This window comes from Tiliqua scincoides, chromosome 2 (assembly GCF_035046505.1).
Source record: "Tiliqua scincoides isolate rTilSci1 chromosome 2, rTilSci1.hap2, whole genome shotgun sequence".
Lineage (NCBI taxonomy): Eukaryota > Metazoa > Chordata > Lepidosauria > Squamata > Scincidae > Tiliqua > Tiliqua scincoides.
The window spans coordinates 6,012,881-6,032,853 of NC_089822.1; the positions used below are offsets into that span (position 1 = coordinate 6,012,881).

Below are 19,973 nucleotides of genomic sequence, written 5' to 3' on the forward strand. Positions count from 1 at the left end.
TACACCTGTGGGCTGGGCAGAAATGGGTTAAATTTGTAGTGTCCTCAGGAACTGCAGCCTTTCCTAAGACTTTGGTCTGGCAAAGTTCTGGAGTCTAGTTTCAGAGCTTCTTTGCTGGTGAAGAGGAGAAGGTTAGCTCTAGAAGATACAGTCAAAACAATTATGGTATACGACTCAACATACCTTGAAAATTTCTTTTGCTCCCCTCTCATAGTTGTTCGATCTGTTCTGCAGAATCAGCAACTCTGTTTTACCCTGCTCTCCATAGATCTGCATGAAGACCATGGCATCGGTGGCTGCATTCCACACATCACCAGTAACTACCCACACCTCGTAGTTTATCACTGTGTTTAAAGTGGAATGGGGGGGGGGGTGTGTGAATGTTGTGGTGGAAATTAAGAATGTTCTCAAACATTGCCCTTACAAAATTTCCAAACCAGAGTTTCTAAATTCTCTAATCAGATCCTATTCACAAACAATACGAACACATTAAAATTAGATGCATTGTTAACCTTTAGCAGCTTGCTATTTTACGGTGGTCTGATCTTTGTATTGTTTGTCTAAGAACATAAAATGCACAGAACAAGGACCATGGATAGTGCAGAAATTCAGGGGCAAGGGTGGCCTGGAATACAAATTTGGCTGGCTTATAACAATTACGAGCTGAGAGCCATTCTTCTGAGAGTTCTTCTCCTGCATGGATCATAATCCAAAAAAGCAGGGCAATCTTGACAGGGAAGACAAATGAGCCCTGAAGTATTCTGGTGACTTTAAAATAATCTGCCTCCATGCTGAATAGGCATCAGCTCCTTCTCGAAACCTCTTACAGCACAATTTTAGGCATAACTCAGAGGTAAACTCTGTTGAATTCAATGGAACTTAATCTCAGGTAAGCCTGCAAAGGATTGCAGCCCTGCTCACTCAGCCCACCACCTCCAAATCTTCCCTTACCTCTTTTTCTCTACCTCCCCCATTCATACTGGCTAAACAGCTCTAGCCTCCTGCCGGGTAGCAGTGAGCCTGAGGACATGCCAAAGTACCTTTGTACAAAGCACAGCCTATTTAAAATGTCCACTGCAACCTCTCAAGGACCAAATCACTCCAAGCCTATGAAGGCAGCACAAGGCCAGCCCAACATCTACTTACACCAGAGGTGCATGCCTTGTTGCCCGGTGATGTGCGTAGCTAATGGCATAGCTAGAAGAGGTGCAAGGCACTAAGTTTTGCAGGCACTTGAACATGCTGTGCGAGCGGCCCTTCCCCCCTTTGGAGCCATTCCGGGTGGTGGGAGCAAAACGGAGGCATTCACCTCCAAGGGGGGGAAGGGCTGCTTGCACAGTGCATATAGGCACCTGCAACACTTGTGTTTTGCAACCTCTTTAGTTACGCCACTGGCACCTCTCATTCTCCAATATTCTAGCTCAACATTCTCCTCCCCTATACATTTCCTCTTGCTCTCTGTCCCCCTCTTCCTTTTCCAGTTCAGAGAGTGGAAGGAGAGCAGAGGAGGCAAGCAGGAAGACAGAGATGGGCACCCTTACCCATCTGCTGCCTTAGGCGACCAATTCAGTTGGCTTCATGAATGGACCAGCCCTGAGACAGCATGCCTTACAAGGATATGTACTGAATGAATGACCTGTGCAGCACAAAGACTCTCAGAAGAACTCTTTTTGATAGACAAATTTGCATTAATCTCAATGGGCACTTCTCCTATAGAAGAAACAATTCTCTCTCTCTCTCTCTCTCTCACACACACACTCACACTCACACTCACACTCACACTCACACTCACACACACACACACACACACACACACACACACACACACACACACCCATTTCTACAATTTAGTAGTCTAACCTACTTGGGCTTTCTGATTTTGAATTGATTTCTTACAATTTGCTCACCCTCCTAATTCTTTAACAACCAATATTACTACTTTGACTGGTGAAGTTGATTAAATGGTAGCATTGTGCAAGGCACTGTATGAAATGAATAGAGATGGCACCGTCTGTGCTCCATACCAGCCTTCACCAAGCAGCTGGTCCCCAAAGAATTCTGCATAACAGTTGTTAAAGTGCCACAATTTTCATGACCTTAACTTCCAGGATGGCTTCCAAATGAGAAAACTCAACAGGACCATCCCTTTCACCCACAACAAATCTGACCAAGAATTACTGAAACAAAACACGCCATTATTGCTTACGCTTCTCAATCTTCACGATCTCGCTTGGGTAGACCTCAATCTCCACCTTTCCGTCAGCCTCATTTTTGTCCAGCCACCGGTTGCAAGGGAAGTTGTACAGCTTGCCATGGACGGGAATGGAGACCTGAACATAAGCCAGGTGCCAGCCAGCGCGGAGCCCAATATTGTCATGCCCAATGAGAATCCGTTTGATCTTTAAAGAGCCAAAGGGGAGAGATTTTGCATGAGCAAAGGACGAAACCATTAGACAGGCATTTACATAATACTGTGTTTCTGAGACTAACAGTGAGGGACCATCTGGTCAGGTGGAGGTCACCGACAGCCCAATCCTAAACCCGGTGGCACCCAGCAGTGCAGTGGCGCCAAAATGGCCACCACTGTAACCAATGGGACTAGGGTAGCCGTTGGAGTCTTTTCAGGGTAAGGGAACAAATGTTCCCTTATCCCATGTCCAGGCAGCCCCAATGGGACTCCTCGGAGCTGCACAGAGCTGCTGTTTTGCTGGCATAGAACTGAGGAGGCCTGTGTAAGGCTCCGCAGCTCGGGAGGGGCATAGGATTTGAAGGCAGCCTCTGCTGTCACCTCCAACCCCCCCCCCCGCCTAGGCCCAATCCACCCTCCAGACTGCCCTCCCTCCCTCCTCCCTGAAAAGACTTGCTGCCAGTCAGTGGTAGCACTTACCGCTGGCTGCTCCCCACTATTGTCTTCCCAGCACTGAGGCCCAGAACCAACTGGCGCTGACCTCAGCACTGGTGCTGCATCCTCTCTGCTGGTGCAGGAGTTCCTTACAACACTTTTGCGACAGCAGTTGCTGGGGCAGTATGCTGGCTGCTGGCACTGCCCCGGCTTACGCTCAAGGCTCTAGCACAGGTGGAGTGGGTCACCCATGGTGCCCTTCAGGCAGGTTAGTATTTTAAGCAAAAATATTTTCCTATGCCCGAGTGTCAATTTCTCAGAAAATGACTTTTGGCTTGAAATTGGGAAAGGAAGGAGAGGCGTGAAAGTCCCCCTGATATTGTCTTTTAGGTTGACCTGCTTTCACCACTGCCTGACTCACAGCAGCAACACTCATCCCGACAGATGCTGGTGGCCACCATATTCTTTACTCCAAAGTAGAGCAGGTGAACAGAGAAGAAGGGGGCCAGCAAGTGTACCAAGTGAGGATGCCAAGTCATGAGGAGGAGATCTATTCAGTGTAGAAGGGAGAGCTTCATAATATTTAAGGACTCATGACTTGCTGAGGAAGTAGTATATTTCAAAGAGGCCTACTTTGGCCTTCACCATAAAAAGGCAACAAAATCATCCTTTGGGGTGCTTAAAATCACACTTACAGTTCTTACCTTCCCAATGTCCATTGTGTCTAGAGTAAAGATATCTATTCGGCCACGCTCAAAGTAATCTTCTAAGTCATTATCAGAAACCAAGAGAACCTCCTTTTTAGTGTCTGCTCTTTCACCGTACATCTTGAACAAAACCTTGGAATCTGAGCTGGCTCCAGGGACCTCTCCTGTCTTTATACTGATGTGGTAGCCAACATCTACAGAGATATGGACAAGTGTACACAAGAGGAATGATAACACGAGACATGATAAAAATTCTTCGTTCTTCTTTGGAGAAAATCAGAACAGAGGAGATCTCATTCGAGGAGGATCAGGGTCCTACTCAGGATCCCAGCACAGTCTGGGATCACAGAGGGTCAACATTGTCTGAGACAGACTGAGGATGTCAGTGTAGCTGGCATGGCCGCCATATTGAGGATCACCACCATGTCCCAATGGTCTCAAGGGCAGGGGTGACAGATGTGCTAAAAGTGAGAGCCAAAGATGAAGTACTAATGTGGCGACCCAAAGGCTCTCCTCTCCTACTCAAGAGGAGCCCAGCAATAACACCTCCTCTGAATCACAACTATGCTAAACTAAGCCCCCTTTATAAAATGGCTTAGTAACTGTGTAGCAGTTACTGATGTAATTGCACCATAAGGAGAGTTCCTAGCTCAGCTCCTCATGTTGGTATATGAATGGACACTGCTCTTGCTGAGCCAGGCTTCCTGGCTAGAACTACATCCTGCTGTCTCATATTCTGCTGGACGGCTCTCCCCACTGCAATAGTGAAATGGAATGTTCGTTCACAGCTTTGTGAACATTTGTTGAAATGAGGCCTAACAATAATAGAAAACCAGGTAGCAATACCAGGTGACGCTGGAGTAGAAGAAAAAGAACTGGGAAAAAAATAACAAAACACAAAGATTTACAAACAGAAATTGAAAGGTTATGGCAGAAGAAGGCCAGAGTAATAGCAGTGCTGATTGGCACCCTTGGTGCAATTTCAAGACATCTTGAAGATTACCTTAAAAGCATAGGGGCCACATAAATTAACATTCACCAACTACAAAAAAAACAGCTTCACAGGGAACTGCTTACAACCTGCGACAATATTTATAATAGCAAAATGGAATAAAAGTCAGGCATCCCAGGTCCTTGGGAAGGACTTGATGCCTGGATAATACAAACCAGTCAATAACACCTGCCTAACTGTGTGAAAATCTAATAATAATAGAAAATCAAGTCTATTTAAGAAAAAATGGAAAGAGGCACTAAATCTAGGAATACTGCTCACTAGATTTACAAATGCCAAAAATAAAATTTGACATGAGAGAGAGAGAGAGAGAGAGAGAGAGAGAGAGCACCAAAGAAAATGGAAAGCCACTCTGTGGCCAGGGGCAAAACATCACTTGTGAAAGGAGGGGTTGTGTGATATGACAATGGGAAAAATGGACTTCAGTGGCAGGAAAGAAAGAGAGGAAATGAATTCAGGAAAGATATAAAGGACCAGAGCACCAGACCTGCTGTATATTGCTGCTGGGCTGTGTCCATCATCTTCCTGGCTCTTCGCTTTGGCTGCACTCTTATACATTATTTACCTGATAGTATGCATCACTATATACCAGGGGTGCCCAAACCCCGGCCCTGGGGCCACTTGCGGCCCTCAAGGACTCCCAATGTGGCCCGCCGGGAGCCCCCAGTTCCTAATGAGACTCTGGCCCTCCAGAGACTTGCTGGAGCCCGTGCTGGCCCAACGCAACTGCTCTCAGTGTGAAGGCCAATTGTTTGACCTCTTGTGTGAGCTGTGGGACAAGGGCTCCCTCCACTGCTTGCTGTTTCATGTCTGTGATGCAGCAGTGGCAGCAAAGGAAAGGTCAACCTTGCTTTGTGCAAGGACTTTTATAGGCCATGAGCTATTGCAAGACCTTCATTCATTCCTATAAGTTCCATCTCTAATGTATTCATTTATGTAAATTTATTCAAATTTGAAATGTAAATTAACTCTTTTTTTTCTTGGCCCCTGACACAGTGTTAGAGAGATGATGTGGCCCTCCTGCCAAAAAGTTTGGACACCCCTGCTATATACCATGGGGCTTACTTCTGAGTAGACATGCACAGGATTGAGCTGCTACTTGCTAAAGAATTGGCTTTAATTTGAGGTCTTGGCATATATTCCCCATAGATATTCCCGACTTTTCTTTCTGATTCTGAAGACTTGAAACTTGACTAATACAAAACAAGTCATAAAAAGGTAAGAATCTCAATGCTGTGTTCAGATTTAGTAGTGAGGGATAAGGTGCTGTAGCAAGTTGGGGAGGGGGCTTAAAGACTGAGTTTTCAGTCTGAGGCATATCTGATTTGAATTATTTTATAAGATCTTTGAAGAAATGGCATAACACACCCAGAGAAACTTTTCCCACGAAAAGTGGGATTCAAACCTTTAAAAAAGGCACTCTGAGTTGGTGTCTCAGTGAATGCAATGAAACATTAAGCCTTAAATTAGGAAAACTACATTAAGGGCTCAAAACGAAAGAAGCTTCCCTATATTCAAAACTCAGCTTAGTCTCAAATTGGCATCACTTGACATTAGTGTTTTATTAAAAATCTACCTTTCTTCTCCATAATAACCGGGGGAATACTCCTCTGTTAGACCAATTTCAAATAGATCCAATTGTTGGTTTCTTTGAAAGAAAGCAAAACATTGGTGTTGCATGAGGTAGTTGATAAAACACTTGGAAAGAGGCCAATGTGGTTTCAGTATTTTCAAATAAGGAATGTTATGAGTTGTTTTGCTCAGAAATATGGAAACATTTGTAAGAAAATGTTACACTAGAGCCAGTAGTGTAGCTGGGGGGGGCAGCATGGTAAATACTGCAATGTGCCATGTAAGAACCCCTCCCACTCACCATCAGAGCCATTCCAGGTAGTGTTGGCACTGAACACCAGTTATATATAACCCATCAAGTGATTGCTTAACACCACCAGCATCAATCTAAGGTATATTTTTCATAATGTTCTGGCTATGTCCAGTGATAAAAAATAGTAAATGAGACAAGCGCCTCATTTTGAGCAGTGAGACTAAAGGTAGATCTGCAAAAGATATTGGATAAAAGCATGGTATTTTCCCCATAACCAGCTTAGCCCAAGGTTCCCATATTAACCAAACAAACTCACTTTCCAGTATAAACGATCTCCCCTTAGGCACTAGCTCCCGAATAATCAGGCCGTCGTCTTCATCTTTGTCAAGCCATCTGGTTGGCAAATCAAAGTTAAGTTATCTGCTATTACCAATCAAACATCAGGAGGCTTATTAAAATCCAGGACGGTATAGTGTGTACTGAAAGATAATGCTGTGCATTTAGAGAGACATTTCTATGGGAATCTAGAAACAAGAATCCGATTAAGACAACTTTTAAAACAAAAACGGCCCCCAGAATTCCTTATCCGTGACTTCTAAGAATATAAAGTATCTGGTTCATGGTTCATCTAGTCTGCTGTTGTCTGTCCTGAAAAACAGCAGCTCCCCAGCATAGCCAACATTATGTAGCGGGGGTAGTGGTGACACAAGCAAATTCTCCTACTGCAAATTTACTGGCAAAAATTCAAATTTATATCCTCCTTTTTTAAAAGAACAGGGTGCATTGCAAGAAGAAAGCAGGGAGGAGTGACTGGGCTTGGTCCCTTAACATTACCTTCTGCTCACCTGCCATTCAGCAAAGCCAAACAGAATACACACACTCCACACTCCATACACTCCACAGACCAATGGGATCTGCTGAAAGTCACATTTGTGTATTTTGGAATTTATTTTTTCATTCATCATGGTTAGAAACTCGTGGCCTTTTCTCATGTAATCAGATAGTCTTGCAATTTCTGTACTAGGTACAATTTTCCTTGTCAAATTTCAGTGGATGGAATCTTGTACACTCTTGCTTATAATTATTAATTATTATTAACAGTATTTATATACCGCTTTTCAACTAAAAGTTCACAAAGTGGTTTACAGAGAAAAATCAAAACTAAATGGCTTATAACCCCATCCTAAATAGATTTTGACAGTGAATAAATATATTTGAGGGGGGCATAAAAGATATTGTCATACTGACTTTGTGTAGATGTACCATGAAAAAAAAGTTACTCACCTGTAAAGTATTGTTCTTTAAAGATGCCCAACCACACACATGGGTAAAAATCCCTGAATGAGCACCAACTAGTGCTGGCATTGAACAGATTCCTCACCCATATTGGTTGGCTGAATGTGGGAACACTTCAAGAAGAAAAAAATGTTATAGCCTGAGCCTATTCATGCCTACTCAGAAGTAAGCATCACAGTGATCAATGGTACTTATTTCCAAGTAAGTGTAAATACTTATTTCTTGGGGGGAGTGGTTGGGTTGCGATATCATCAATATGTTGATGACACCCAACTCTACCTCTCATTTCTGTTGAATCTGGGGGAGGCAGTGGAAGTCTTGAACCGGTGCCTGAAGCTCAGTGATGGATTGGATGTGGATTAATAAACTGAGACTTAATTTAGACAAGACAGTGGTATTACTGGTCGGCAGAAGAACAAACCTGAATTGGGGTGTTCAGTCTGTTTGTGATGCAGCAGTACTTATCCTTTAATTGTTTTAATTGTTTATGTAGATTATTATGTAGATTGGGTGGGTGGTCAGGCATATTTCAGGAAAGCAATTTCAGAAAACATGCTCCCCATTGTGACTTGGTACTAGGTCCGAGAGATAATCCTCTACCATCATGGGCAACATGTTCTTATGGGGGGAACAGGGAAGCTGGAAGCTTCTCTAAAATTGAGGAGCAAGGAAAAGAGGGACCCAAATGAGGAAAGCAAGGAATGCAGGGGAAGAAACAATCAAGATAGACTTTGTTCCTTAAGAAAGGAAATCTTGGCAGGAGTGATTTTCGTTTACCTTGTTACAACTGGTCCTTAGTACCTGTGTGTTGCGCAGTCCTTGGGTTTTGTTCAGAGTTCCCATCCTGGGACCAGGATCCAATTACTAGGGATTAAGTCACCACAACGGTAAAGACATCTTGCTAGATAGGCGGCACCTTCATGAGAAGTTCCCTGAGATAGCCCATTGCCCGCCTGACAGCCATTCGGATTCAAAATAATCCTTTCAAGATGTGGGTCAGCAATTCTGCCCAGCACAGCAGTTAAAAATAACTTTCTTGCTCTTTTGGCAAGCAGCCCAGTCTGTTGCTAGTGGATATGCTAATGTCTCAGAAGCGGAGTGAGGTTAATTCCATGCCAAGAAAATTGTATCGAGATGGAGAATAGCCACTGAGGAAAGTTTTGACTGGACAAACAGGCTTGACCCATCATTGATCTGGGATCCTGAAGGCATGATAAAGAGAACAGGTTTGAAATGGAAAGGATTGAAGATGAAGATGAAAATAGATGAGGAAGGACCACATAGAGAGGAATAGATGGGGAAATATGAGTACAGTAACATATCCACCAACCCCAGACCTACCCCCACATCCACAAAGAGGGATCCCTTTCCAGTTCCAATTTAAGGTTGTTAACCTACATGCAAACACTTTGCTCACTTGGTCTTCATGATGACCAGGATCACTCACCACAGAAAGGCTGCTTTCAGCAGCATCCACATGATGAGTGCAATGTCTGCACTAGCTCTAAGGGAAACACATTGCCTGTAGCCCAGGTTTCATCCCACTCTGAGCTGCGAAGAAGTAAGCTTGGCAAAGCCACAAGGAAAATCGGAAGCCTCCTTAACCAGCAGATCTGGAATGGGTTTTGTCCAAAATCTGCAGGTCATGAAGCTTTCCTCATAATGGAGGATGCAGTTGGCGTGCACCTTTGTATTCAAATTTCTCAAGAGCCCATGACACAACTGCAACATGGAAAGCAACCATGTTGGCAAAGAACACTGGTGCCAACTGTGGTTTGGTCTCTTCTGTTGCAGGCTGTCATGGAAGCCTCTTTTAATCTGAAAGGAAGAGATAATGGAGGTGCACGGACAGCAAAGGAACTTTCTCTCAGGAGGCTACAAGAACAACATAATCCTTTTGTAGTGTTGTGTCAGATAATATAATAATACAGTGTGTATATGTGCGTGTGTGTTTTAATCAAGAAACTGTCATCCATTCACTCCATGAGTTATATAAGAGTATATGGGCTAATTTAATGTTTATGGAGTAATTAAAATTAGGAGGTGTTTGTTAACCATTCACTATTATTTTCCAGGCCTTCAAGAGGTTTTGAGTAGGAGGGAAAGTGCAGGAGTAAGCATGTGGGAGATTTTAACACTGGACCCTCCCTTGCATCTGACATAGTCCATTTCTAAATCAGGAGATCGCACATACACATCATGGCTTTTAACCCATAATGGATTTTTCCTCCAGAAACTTAAACTTATTTATAATTGTTTTTCTATATTTTAACAATAAATCCTTAATACAATTTCATATTATTTACACTAACAGATCAACAAATCTCATTTTTTTGGTTTTGTTTAAAACTGAAATCTGTTTATCCCAAACATCAGATTAGTAAAGTTAAAAGAAGAGATGAATATTCAGCCCGAATTCGCACAGGTTCTTTATGAATTAGCTATTTTTTAAAAGATATCCAGGCTGCAATCTTAACCACACTAAGCCCCATTGAACAAAAAAGGACTTACTTCTGAGTAGACCTGGTTAGGCTTGTGCACTAAATATATTATTTTTTTCATTATCATGTGTCATTTTGAGCTTATGACCCTAACAACAACTGAGCAATGCAAAACAAACAGACCCAAAATGAGGTGAATAATTTGCCTGCACCGACTTCAGTGGAGATACCCATGAAAACAGTTCATTAGACCAAATAATGATACAAATGCTGGCAACTACACAATGTGCAAACTTACATCACCTAGGCTCGCCTTAAACCCGTGTCACTGTTACACATTGACATGTGCATACAATGTGCGTGTGTTCAAACCCATTTCTGCCCAAGCCACAGGTGTATGCATTTGGTCCCTGTTGCGTATATGCAACATTGGACAGAAATGTCTTAACAAGTCTTTTTTTCTATAGCACTTGTCCTGTAAATCAAGATAGATGTGATTTTATGCTATTGTTTTTGGGATGATGCTTGTGACACTTGGTGGCATAACTAGAGGGGGTGCAAAGCACTAAGTTTTTGCAGGGAGCCTCAACTTGGCATGCAAGCGGCCCCTCCCCCTCCCAATCAGAGCCATTCCGGGCGGTGGGAGCAAAACAGAAGCAAATGCAGGGAGACAGGTAGATGAATACCTCCATTTTGCTCCCCCTGCCTGGAATGGCTCTGAAGGGGAGAAGCCAACTGCATGATGCAGCGAGGCTCCCTGCAAAACTTAGTGCTTTGCACCCCCTCTAGCTACGCCACTGGTGGCACATGTTCTCTCTTTGAAGTTTAGAATTTACTGTCTTGAAAATGTAAAAGGAAGTTACTAGTGGCAGCTCATAAGGATGTTGTGAAAAAGAGAACCAAATCATGGCTTTATTTGTAGTACCTTCTGTTTATACTATTTTGTTGCATGGCCCCAGGCCTCGAAGTGGGAAAGAAAAGAATACAATCTCTTTTCTTTTCTTTTTTAACATTTTCAAGGAGCTGTTCTGGCATATTTTACCTGATACTATTCCTTGCTTTCTAAGGGTCATCTGCACAGATCAAACTGTCACGTTTGCAAACTGGAGGAAAAGGAAGTTTAGTCTTTGGCATGCATTGCCAGCACAAAGGCCAAATAATTGTTTAGAATGGCCCAGTCCAGACTAACTCCCATTCAAAACTATGGTTTCTTGGGATCATGGACAAACAAGGAACATGTGATGTGCTCACACATTCCCTCCTCCTTCCTCTATCCCTGAATAAATGGAAAATCACCAACAGCAAAATCCTATGCATATCTACTCAGAAGTAAGTCCCACTGTGTTGAGTGAGACTTACTCCCAGGAAAGCATGTATAAGATTGCAACCCTGGTTTGTTAGACCACAGTTTCCTGTGATATCGGAACTAGGGAACCGTGGTTTGAATATCCCCTACAAATCAAACCAGGAAACTGCAGTTTGGCAAAATAAGAAGTGTGCCATTCAGCTGAGGGTGTGCAAGGAAAGGAGAAAAGGGGAGGGAGAGAAGGAAGAATGTGGGCTAATTCACAATCTGACAGACCATAGCATCCTGAATCATCTGAATGATTCAGGTCAATGACTCTCTGGCTGACTCTAATGAGCAGTTGAAGTGACTATAATGTATTTGGTTCATGCCAAGATTGTTTCTTACAACAGTTCAAACCAACTCACGCACACTTTAGACGCACTAGCCATAGTTACTGAATGTGTGGGATTATGTGAGTGTGAACAGGTTAGCCGTACACAAACCCTCTTGAACAGTGGTTGTGTATGGTGTAAAATATAGGCTGTGGAGGTTTGGACCTCCCTAATTGGCTGTTTATGCTATTGGTTTTTTAAGATTTTCTTTTAAATTAGCATGCTGTTTGGGGGAGGCTTTCATCAAAGAGGAGCAAATGCATTTTTTAATAAAATAAGCCTGCTCTGCTACTGAATTATGGTTCCACCCTCTCCATGCCAAACCTCAGGCCTCAGACATGGAAAGTATGGGTTCCACTATTCAGCTATGGCTTCCTTTTAACAGTCAACTACTTCTTTTTAAATCTCTCTTTCTCTGTGTATGTGTGTGTGAGAGACTCTCTGTGAGACTAAGATGGGATCAGGGGATTTCTCCTTTTCAACAGCATCCATCCTATAGGACAGCAAAGATGAGATGTTCAGTTCCAGGCCTTTGGGCTAAAGGGTGGTTGATGGATCTTCTGCTTTTGCTGCTATAATTTTCTCTCTTGGAGGAACAACTGGAGGGAAAGAAAGGTCCTGCTTCAGGTGTTAAGGTGCAGGGAACAAAAGGGTGGCCTGAGGTCTTGAACGTTCAGCCAATTTGATAGAGCACTTCAGAACCTAATTATTCTAGTACCTGTAGCAGGGGAACTCCACAGCCTCACTCTCTGGCTGTCCATCTTCCCTCACTATCACTTTGCCAAGGTACCAGCCACTGCTTCCTCCTTTGCCGTCATGACCTATCCTCACCCTTCTCACCTGTTTCAGGCTGACAGCTTCAATGATGAACTCATCGGCCTTTAGCAGAAGGAAAAAAAAAGAAGAGTTAATATGGAAGACAGCAGGATCAAGAAGATAGGCTTCGGTAGATAGGCACTGACCAGACCTCCAGTAGGATAATGAAGAAATGAGCTCAAGTTCTGCTTCTACTGTGGTCTTACTGTGACAACCGTCTCAGCTCTATCATCCGTGAAAGGGAAAGAATTATGGCCAGCCTCATAATAGTATTTTGAGGGCAATAATCAGCAAGCTTTTTTTAAAAAAAAATGCTATATAAAATTATTGGAGGTAGTTATGGTAATTTTACCCCAGAATCAAGCCAAATGAGATATGGATTGGAAAACACTTTGCATATTATCTAAATTAAAAACTAGATTTTGGATGGAAAGTCAGGCTGCACAGACAGAAGATCAGGGGATTGTTCATTCTGCAACATCTGAATGACAAATATGCCAAGGGCATGCAAAGGTACTTTAATGTTGTCATCAAGGATTGCTCATTTGCTTTCCATTTAAACAACTGGATAACAGGTTGTGGCATTAACAAGTATACATGCATGAGAACAAACAGGGTTATTTGCGAAGGGTTTATACTCCCACATACACCCAAGAGTCCAGCTAGGGTGGAATGGCCCATTGAATGATAAGCCAGTCTCACAGGGCATTCATCAATATTGCCTTTGGGCACCTTCCTTACTTGATTGTTATAAAAGGATTTTCCTATTATTTCCTCTTTTCGGTGACAGATTGATGTGCATTTGAATTCCGATGCCCCAATTCTCCTATTTTGCACAACTTTGGAGTCAAGCTGCCTTCTGAAAACATTTGTCCAGTGCAAGCAATGATGTACCAATAGCACGGAAAATGTTGCAAGGTCTAGACATTTTTGGTACCTGAGGCAGAAAATTCAAATGGGACTTCCTCTCCCCAGCTCTCCCTGCTCCTTGCTAGTGGTAATACAGGTAGAGCCTGTTTATCTGCAGATTTTTCATCCGCAGTTCTGGGTTAATGCATGCTCCTGCATTGAGCTAGAATTGACTCCACCTCAGCCCTCCGAAGGGGACCAGGGTGCAGCTCTGGTTCCCTCCAAAGGGCTTTCTGAAGCCCACAGAGGCAGCATGTGTCCATTGGCTACGTCTGTGGGCTTCAGAATGGCCCAGAGAGGTGAAAAAATGCCACTTCCAATTTCCCAAGGGTAACCAGAAGTGACTTTTTCCGCCATGTTAGGCATTCTGAAGCCCGGGGAGCCCTACAGAGGTTTCCTTCTGGAATTCAAAGGGGCATTTTTTTTTTCCACCTCTCTGGGCCATTCTGAAGCCCACAGAGGCAGCAGGTGGATGTGTGCTGCTTCTAGGGGCTTCAGAAAGCAGCTCTGCTCTCCTTCGAAGTGAGAAAGGGGCTGAAAATCATGGATTCGATTATCCGTGATTTTCTGTATCTGCAGGGAGTCTGAGAACGAATCCCCCACGGACACTGAGGCCCCACTTGTATATCATTAAGGCTGCCAGTCATTCCTTTGTTTGGGAGATTGTTGGTCTAGAATGGTTGGTGGACATGAACTCTTTGTTAGGAGGTCTCTTAATGTCTAGATATCTGTTCTGAAGGAGACTAGGAGAAGTAATCATGTCCGCACCCTACCAAAGAGTAAGGGGAAACTACATGTACTAAGTTGCATTAACAGAAGCATAGAGTCCAGATGATAAGAAGAAATGGTTCCAAGTCTATTCCACACCAGTCAGACCCCACTTGGAATACTGCATCCAATTTTGGGCATCCCATTTTCAACTGGACATGAATAAGTGGGAGTGGGAGCAAGTAAGCTGGTGAGGCATCTGGAAACAAAGTCCTATAAGGAACAGTTAAAAGCACTTGATAGGTTTAGCCTGGAGATGAGGACACGGGCATCACAGTCCTAACTTGCACTGGAACAGGCAGGCCAGCAGAACTGCGCTACATCCAGCACAAGTTTTGGGCTGTCTGAAGCTCAGCCCGAGGCAAGGGGAAACTATTCCCCTTACCCCGGGGAGAGCCACAGGAGCCCCAATGGGTCTAGTCAGATCTGTGCCACTTGATGAGGTATCGTAAACCTGAGCAGCCTGGGACTGCCTTAGGCAGTCAGGATCTGGCATAAGTGCTGGATTCTGGCCCTGCCCCCTGCTCCCCACCTGCCCCCCCAGGACTGCCCGCCACCCATCCTCCCCTGCCCCAAAATGCCTCTCTCCATCTCTTCTCCATCCTCCCCACACACACCCCATACCCCTGCACTAGCCGAACTCAGTCAACGCATACTTACTGGGCTTGTGTCGGCATAGACAGGCCAGCACATATCCGTGCGCAGGCCTATCTCCCCTCAGAGTGGCGCAAAAGTGCTTGACAGCACTTTTGCAACACTCCCAGGTCGGCACAAGGGACCTGCATCAGTCCAAAGGCAGGATTGTGCCCTAAGGAGATTATATGGTAATTGTCTTCAAGTATCTGAAGGGCTGTCACACAGAGGAAGGGGAGAAGTTGCTGTCTGTGGCTTTTGAGGGCAGAACTAGTATAAATAGGTTGAAACTACAGGGAAACAGATTTAGGTTAGACGTAGGGAAGAATTTCCTAAGTGTAAGAGCATTGGACAGGTCTGCCTTGTGCAGTTGGAGGTGTTCCTCATTGGAGGTGTTCAAGCAGAGACTGGACAGCCACCTACCAGGGAAGCTGAAGTTGTTGCCTGCACAGAATGGGGGGTGTTCCAACTCTAACATTCTGTGATTCTATGACAACAAACAAAATCTGACACTACAAATGGCTGCCTGACAACTACATATCGTGTTTCCCCTAAAATAAGACACTGTCTTATATATATATATTTGGCTTAAAAAAAAAACACTAGGTTTTATTTTCCGGATAGGTCTTTTTTTTTTTAATGTACAACAATCCACAGTCATTCATATACAAAAATATACCTTACAAAAATATCCCCTCAGCACCCAGGAGGATGCCTGCCTGCCTGCCTGCCTACTCAGAAGTCAGTCCCTTTATAGTTAATGGGACTTACTCTCTGGAATGTTCTGTCTCTGGTTGTTTCCCCTCTATGGCCCTTCAGTGCTGCTGAGGCATTGCTGTTCCACAGTCAGCAGGCAGTGTAATTAAAGTGGAATTTCCACACAGCACTCAATAGAACTCTCTTTTATCCAGAAATGTCCTTCTACAATGTTTACTCACAAGTAAATCCTCTTCAGCAAAGGTTCCAGCAGCATTAATTAATGTTTCCTCCTTGTCAGTTCAGCGCATCTTATTGCTACTGAGGGATGGCTGAGGGACGCGTGATGAATTGCCCCCATTGAGTCAGCTCCTATTCCCTATATTGATTCTTTTCTTTTATTGCGAGGTAGTGATATTTCACTATAATTAACCCCCTCCCCCAATGGGGAACAAAAACTGAGGGGCAATTCATCAGTAATCCCTTAACTACACTGAAGAGGAAACAAGCTAAAACTGAAAACCAGATGCTACCTAAGGCACAGGAGCCCTTAGAAATATCAATAGACCCTGTCCTATCCTCAAGACATGCTAGAACAGCGTTTCTCAAACTGTGGGTCGGGACCCACTAGGTGGGTCACAAGCCAATTTCAGCTGGGTCACGTAGCACCTAGCTCAGTCACCATTGAAAATACAGAGTTAAAAATACAGGGCATAGAGGTGCTGGGCATTTGGTGGGGCGCGGTGTGATACAGGAAGCTGGACTAGATGGGCCTATGGCCTGATCCAGTGGGGCTGTTCTTATGTTCTTATGGGCTGGACAGGTTACTGGTGGGAGAGAGACATGGTGCTTTGTAAAAAAAAAATGTGCCAGTCTAGGTCAAATGTAGCTCCTACATGAGGTGGAGGTAGCGTGGCATCCTTATGTCATATTGTGCATGTGTGCGTGTGCACTTGTGGTGTTGTTGGGGCAACTGCCCATGGTTAGTGGAGGTGCCTGTTACTGTGCTGCTCCTTCTCAGTGGCTGGTGGGGGGGGTGTCCTCCTTGTGTGGGCCACTCTTTAGCCCTGCCCCTGCCCTATCCCCTGCTTCATTCGCCACAGATGAATGGCCAGGGGGTGTATCTTGGGTGTGGCGAGACAGGACAGGTGCCCTGGGTGCCACAGAGGTGAGGGGTGCCAGACACAGATTTACCAGGCAGCAGGCAGTAGCAGAGAATCCTCCCATCCACGGCACTCCAGGCAGCTCTCAGCTCTCTGCGGGGGGGGGGGGGGAGTTGGTGACTGCGCATTCAAGGGGAGTCTCCACAGGAGAAGGAATGGGTATGACACAAAGCTGCAGCGCGTGCTCCCTCCGTCCGGGGAGAACCCAGAAGTGACGTCACTGCCCTGGGTCTCAGGGTAGCGTGGTACACCACTGTGGATGGCAATTCCAGAGTAAAGGATTCAGGTGGACCCTCTCTCGACCCACTACACTTTTGTTTACAGTTAAACAGCCACAGGGCCATGTGTCAACTTACATTGCCCTTCTCAAACTTATCGGAATTGTTCAAGCAGTTGTGAAGGAGTCGATCCCCTGTGTCTCCCTGTTCTCCAATGAGGCAAGCAAAGACCTTGGCATCTGTCCCGCTTCCACTCACCGTCCCAGTGTACACCGTCACCCGGTACTTTGTCACTGCAAAGGCACAAGTTAATAAAGAAACCCCAATTCCATCAATAAAGATGTACGGCTTTTTCCATATAGCTGAGCACAGTCGCTCCGGAGTGTTCCGCTTCATGGTTCATGGTTCCCATAGGCAATTCTGCTGATGTACGATTGGCTTTTATACACCCAGTACTTCAAGTACGGTTATCCCCCCAAGAAATATAAAACCTAGCAAAGATGCCAAACAACAGTAAAATGTGCATGCAGGGTCTCATAAAAGCACACTGATCAGAGCCCTCACACTGACACTTGTTCCATCACAATGTTGCATCAATACTGGGTAAAATCCAGGAATTCAATGAAAGAGAGAGATTCCCTCAGAGCCATCAAGTGCTCCACCTGGGAAGGCAGCTCTATACCCTGTTGCTACCAGGTGTGTTCTTCAGAACAGGTGTTAACATGTGCATATGGGAGAAGTCTATTTTGTGTGCTGAGACCCTGTGAGGCAGCCAATGGCACCCCTCAATGGTTCAGTAGAGAAGGAAGAGAGAAGATAGATGCAACAAAACAAACTCTTATTGTGGGGATAATTTTACAAAAGCAGGGAAGGGGATCAAAATAAAAGCAATTCTCAGCCATTCAGGTGACGAGGCCCTAAAAGGAAGCAGTTGCTATGTACACAGAGAGAAGAGAGGAAAACCAGAAAAAAGAGACTCACTGTTGCAAGAAAGAACAGGAGGAGGGATGCAGGGGAAGCAGGAGGGTTACCCAGAAGAAACTGGGGTTGAAGAACCTGGGATTTGACAGTGGCAGGAAGCGACAGGAAGAGGAGGAGAGCGAGGGGAGCAAAAAGAAAAAGAGATTCCCAAGGTTCAGGCCATGTGGACAGTTTGTGGCTGAATTATGATTCTCTGCAGCCTGAACCAAGGGCTATAGCAGCTACTCCCAAACTGCTGGGACCGTCGTCCAGAACAGTACAAGTGGATCCCAAAAGTAACTGGTGATATCATCATCACTGGGCTACAAGAGGCCCAAAACCCCTCCACAAACAGCTGTGAGAGGGCCAGGACAGACAGGAGAGCTTTTCCCAGCTCACAGTTTTCACACGCTGGAGCTCCTTCTGCCATGCCAATCCTGGCGCGGTGTAGTCTCCCTGCTGGGACAGCAGGTAACCCTCAATGCCACCGCAAGTGCCTCACGGTGCAATTTGGGAACCATTTGGCGACAGGAAAAGAGTGAGCCCCTCAGTGGGCCCTGAGACCACTTCATTCACTTGTCGGGGAAGAGCTGGTCTCTCTCACCAAGTGATTACAGTAGTGCCTCGGCATCAGCAGGGGTTCTGTTCCCAGAACTTCCGCAAATGCCAAAACCTGCAGATTATGAAATCCAGACCCTCTGAATGAGACTGTGTTCCAGTAGTGTCCAGAAGGTGTTCTGAAGCCTTTGGGAGTCTTTCTGAGCATACACCTCCATTTTGCTCCCACCGCCCAGAATGGCTCTGAAGGGGTGGGGGAGGGGCTGCCTGCATGCCATGGTGAAGCTCCCAGCAAAACTTAGTGCTTTGCACCCCCTCTAGCTGTGCCACTGGGGTGTGGTCTGTTACAGCAAATTTGCGCCAGTCTGTGCCAATGGTGCGTATGCACTGCCAGCACAGAGGTCACATAGGATTGTGCCATGACTGACATAAGGTAATTTTCCCTAGTGCAGAATCAATCCAGCAGCATGAGTTTCACAAACATTTTAGAGCCCTTTGAAAAGCTCCCCATATTTTCTTCAGTTTTTCAGGAAGAGCTCAAAATGCTGTGAATATTCTTAAAAGGGAGGGAGTGCATCCTTGTTGCCTTGACAACTAAGCTGATGCTCCCTGTTTTGTCGCACTGTACTGCACTAATGAAAGCGCTACGGCTCAGTCCAGAAAAATAGCAAGCATGAGCCCAGTTGCAAAGTTGGATATACATCAGAATTTTGGTATGGATGTATTCTTGGATGTGCGTTCCAACACACATGCCGGCAGGACTATGAGGGCGATGTTTATCCTCACTGATCTCACCATGCAGCCAAATAAAATAGGCTACATGGCACCAAGATGTCATTGTATTTATTACAAGATCACTAAATGGCTGGGGTCAAAATGGAAAATGCTCAAATAAACCTGATAAATTGGTCCTAAGGCAGCAGCAGACAGAGCTGCAAAAAGCCAAAACAAAGCCAAAGAAAACAAGAGGTAGATTTGTTTCCCAGTCTTTTGGCTCCAACACTTTCCACAGGCAAAAATTCAGTGCAACTATACTTTTTCCTCCATTCTCCAAGAGTAGGTGACCACCAGATCTCCCTGAAGTGGTCTCACATCCTCTTCAACGTGTGATGTCTACTATGAACCCTGCACTAGGGTTGTCCAACACACACACACACACACACACACACACACACACACACACACACACAAAATCCTCAGATGTTTTGCCTGAGGAGAAACCTCAAAATTTGCTTTGAAATTCAGGCAAGATCTGGTGACAATCAAAGATATGTTACGTGCAGATCCACTCAGATAAAATTCATTAGCCTGATTAAAAGAGCTTTGCCTTCCCTCTAAGGGTACAATCCTAAGGCCATCATCATGTCACCATCAACTATTTCCAGGTGCCATGCTTTGCACATAACTCCATTAGTTGCCATAGCTGCAGTTGCATAAGCTGGATGGTAA

At 44.8% G+C, this 19,973-nt stretch overlaps 1 protein-coding gene across 1 annotated transcript in view; it reads right to left on the bottom strand.

Moving 5' to 3' along the window:
- Positions 1–19,973, bottom strand: part of LOXHD1 (lipoxygenase homology PLAT domains 1) — a 150,939-nt gene that overhangs the window by 73,881 nt on the left and 57,085 nt on the right. The window contains exons 13-18 of the mRNA XM_066617852.1: positions 17,145–17,299; positions 12,522–12,682; positions 6,703–6,779; positions 3,547–3,743; positions 2,207–2,399; positions 184–344 (exon numbers count right to left, since the gene is read on the bottom strand). Coding sequence (XP_066473949.1) covers positions 184–344; positions 2,207–2,399; positions 3,547–3,743; positions 6,703–6,779; positions 12,522–12,682; positions 17,145–17,299 — 944 coding nt within the window. The remainder of the gene's footprint in view (positions 1–183; positions 345–2,206; positions 2,400–3,546; positions 3,744–6,702; positions 6,780–12,521; positions 12,683–17,144; positions 17,300–19,973) is intronic.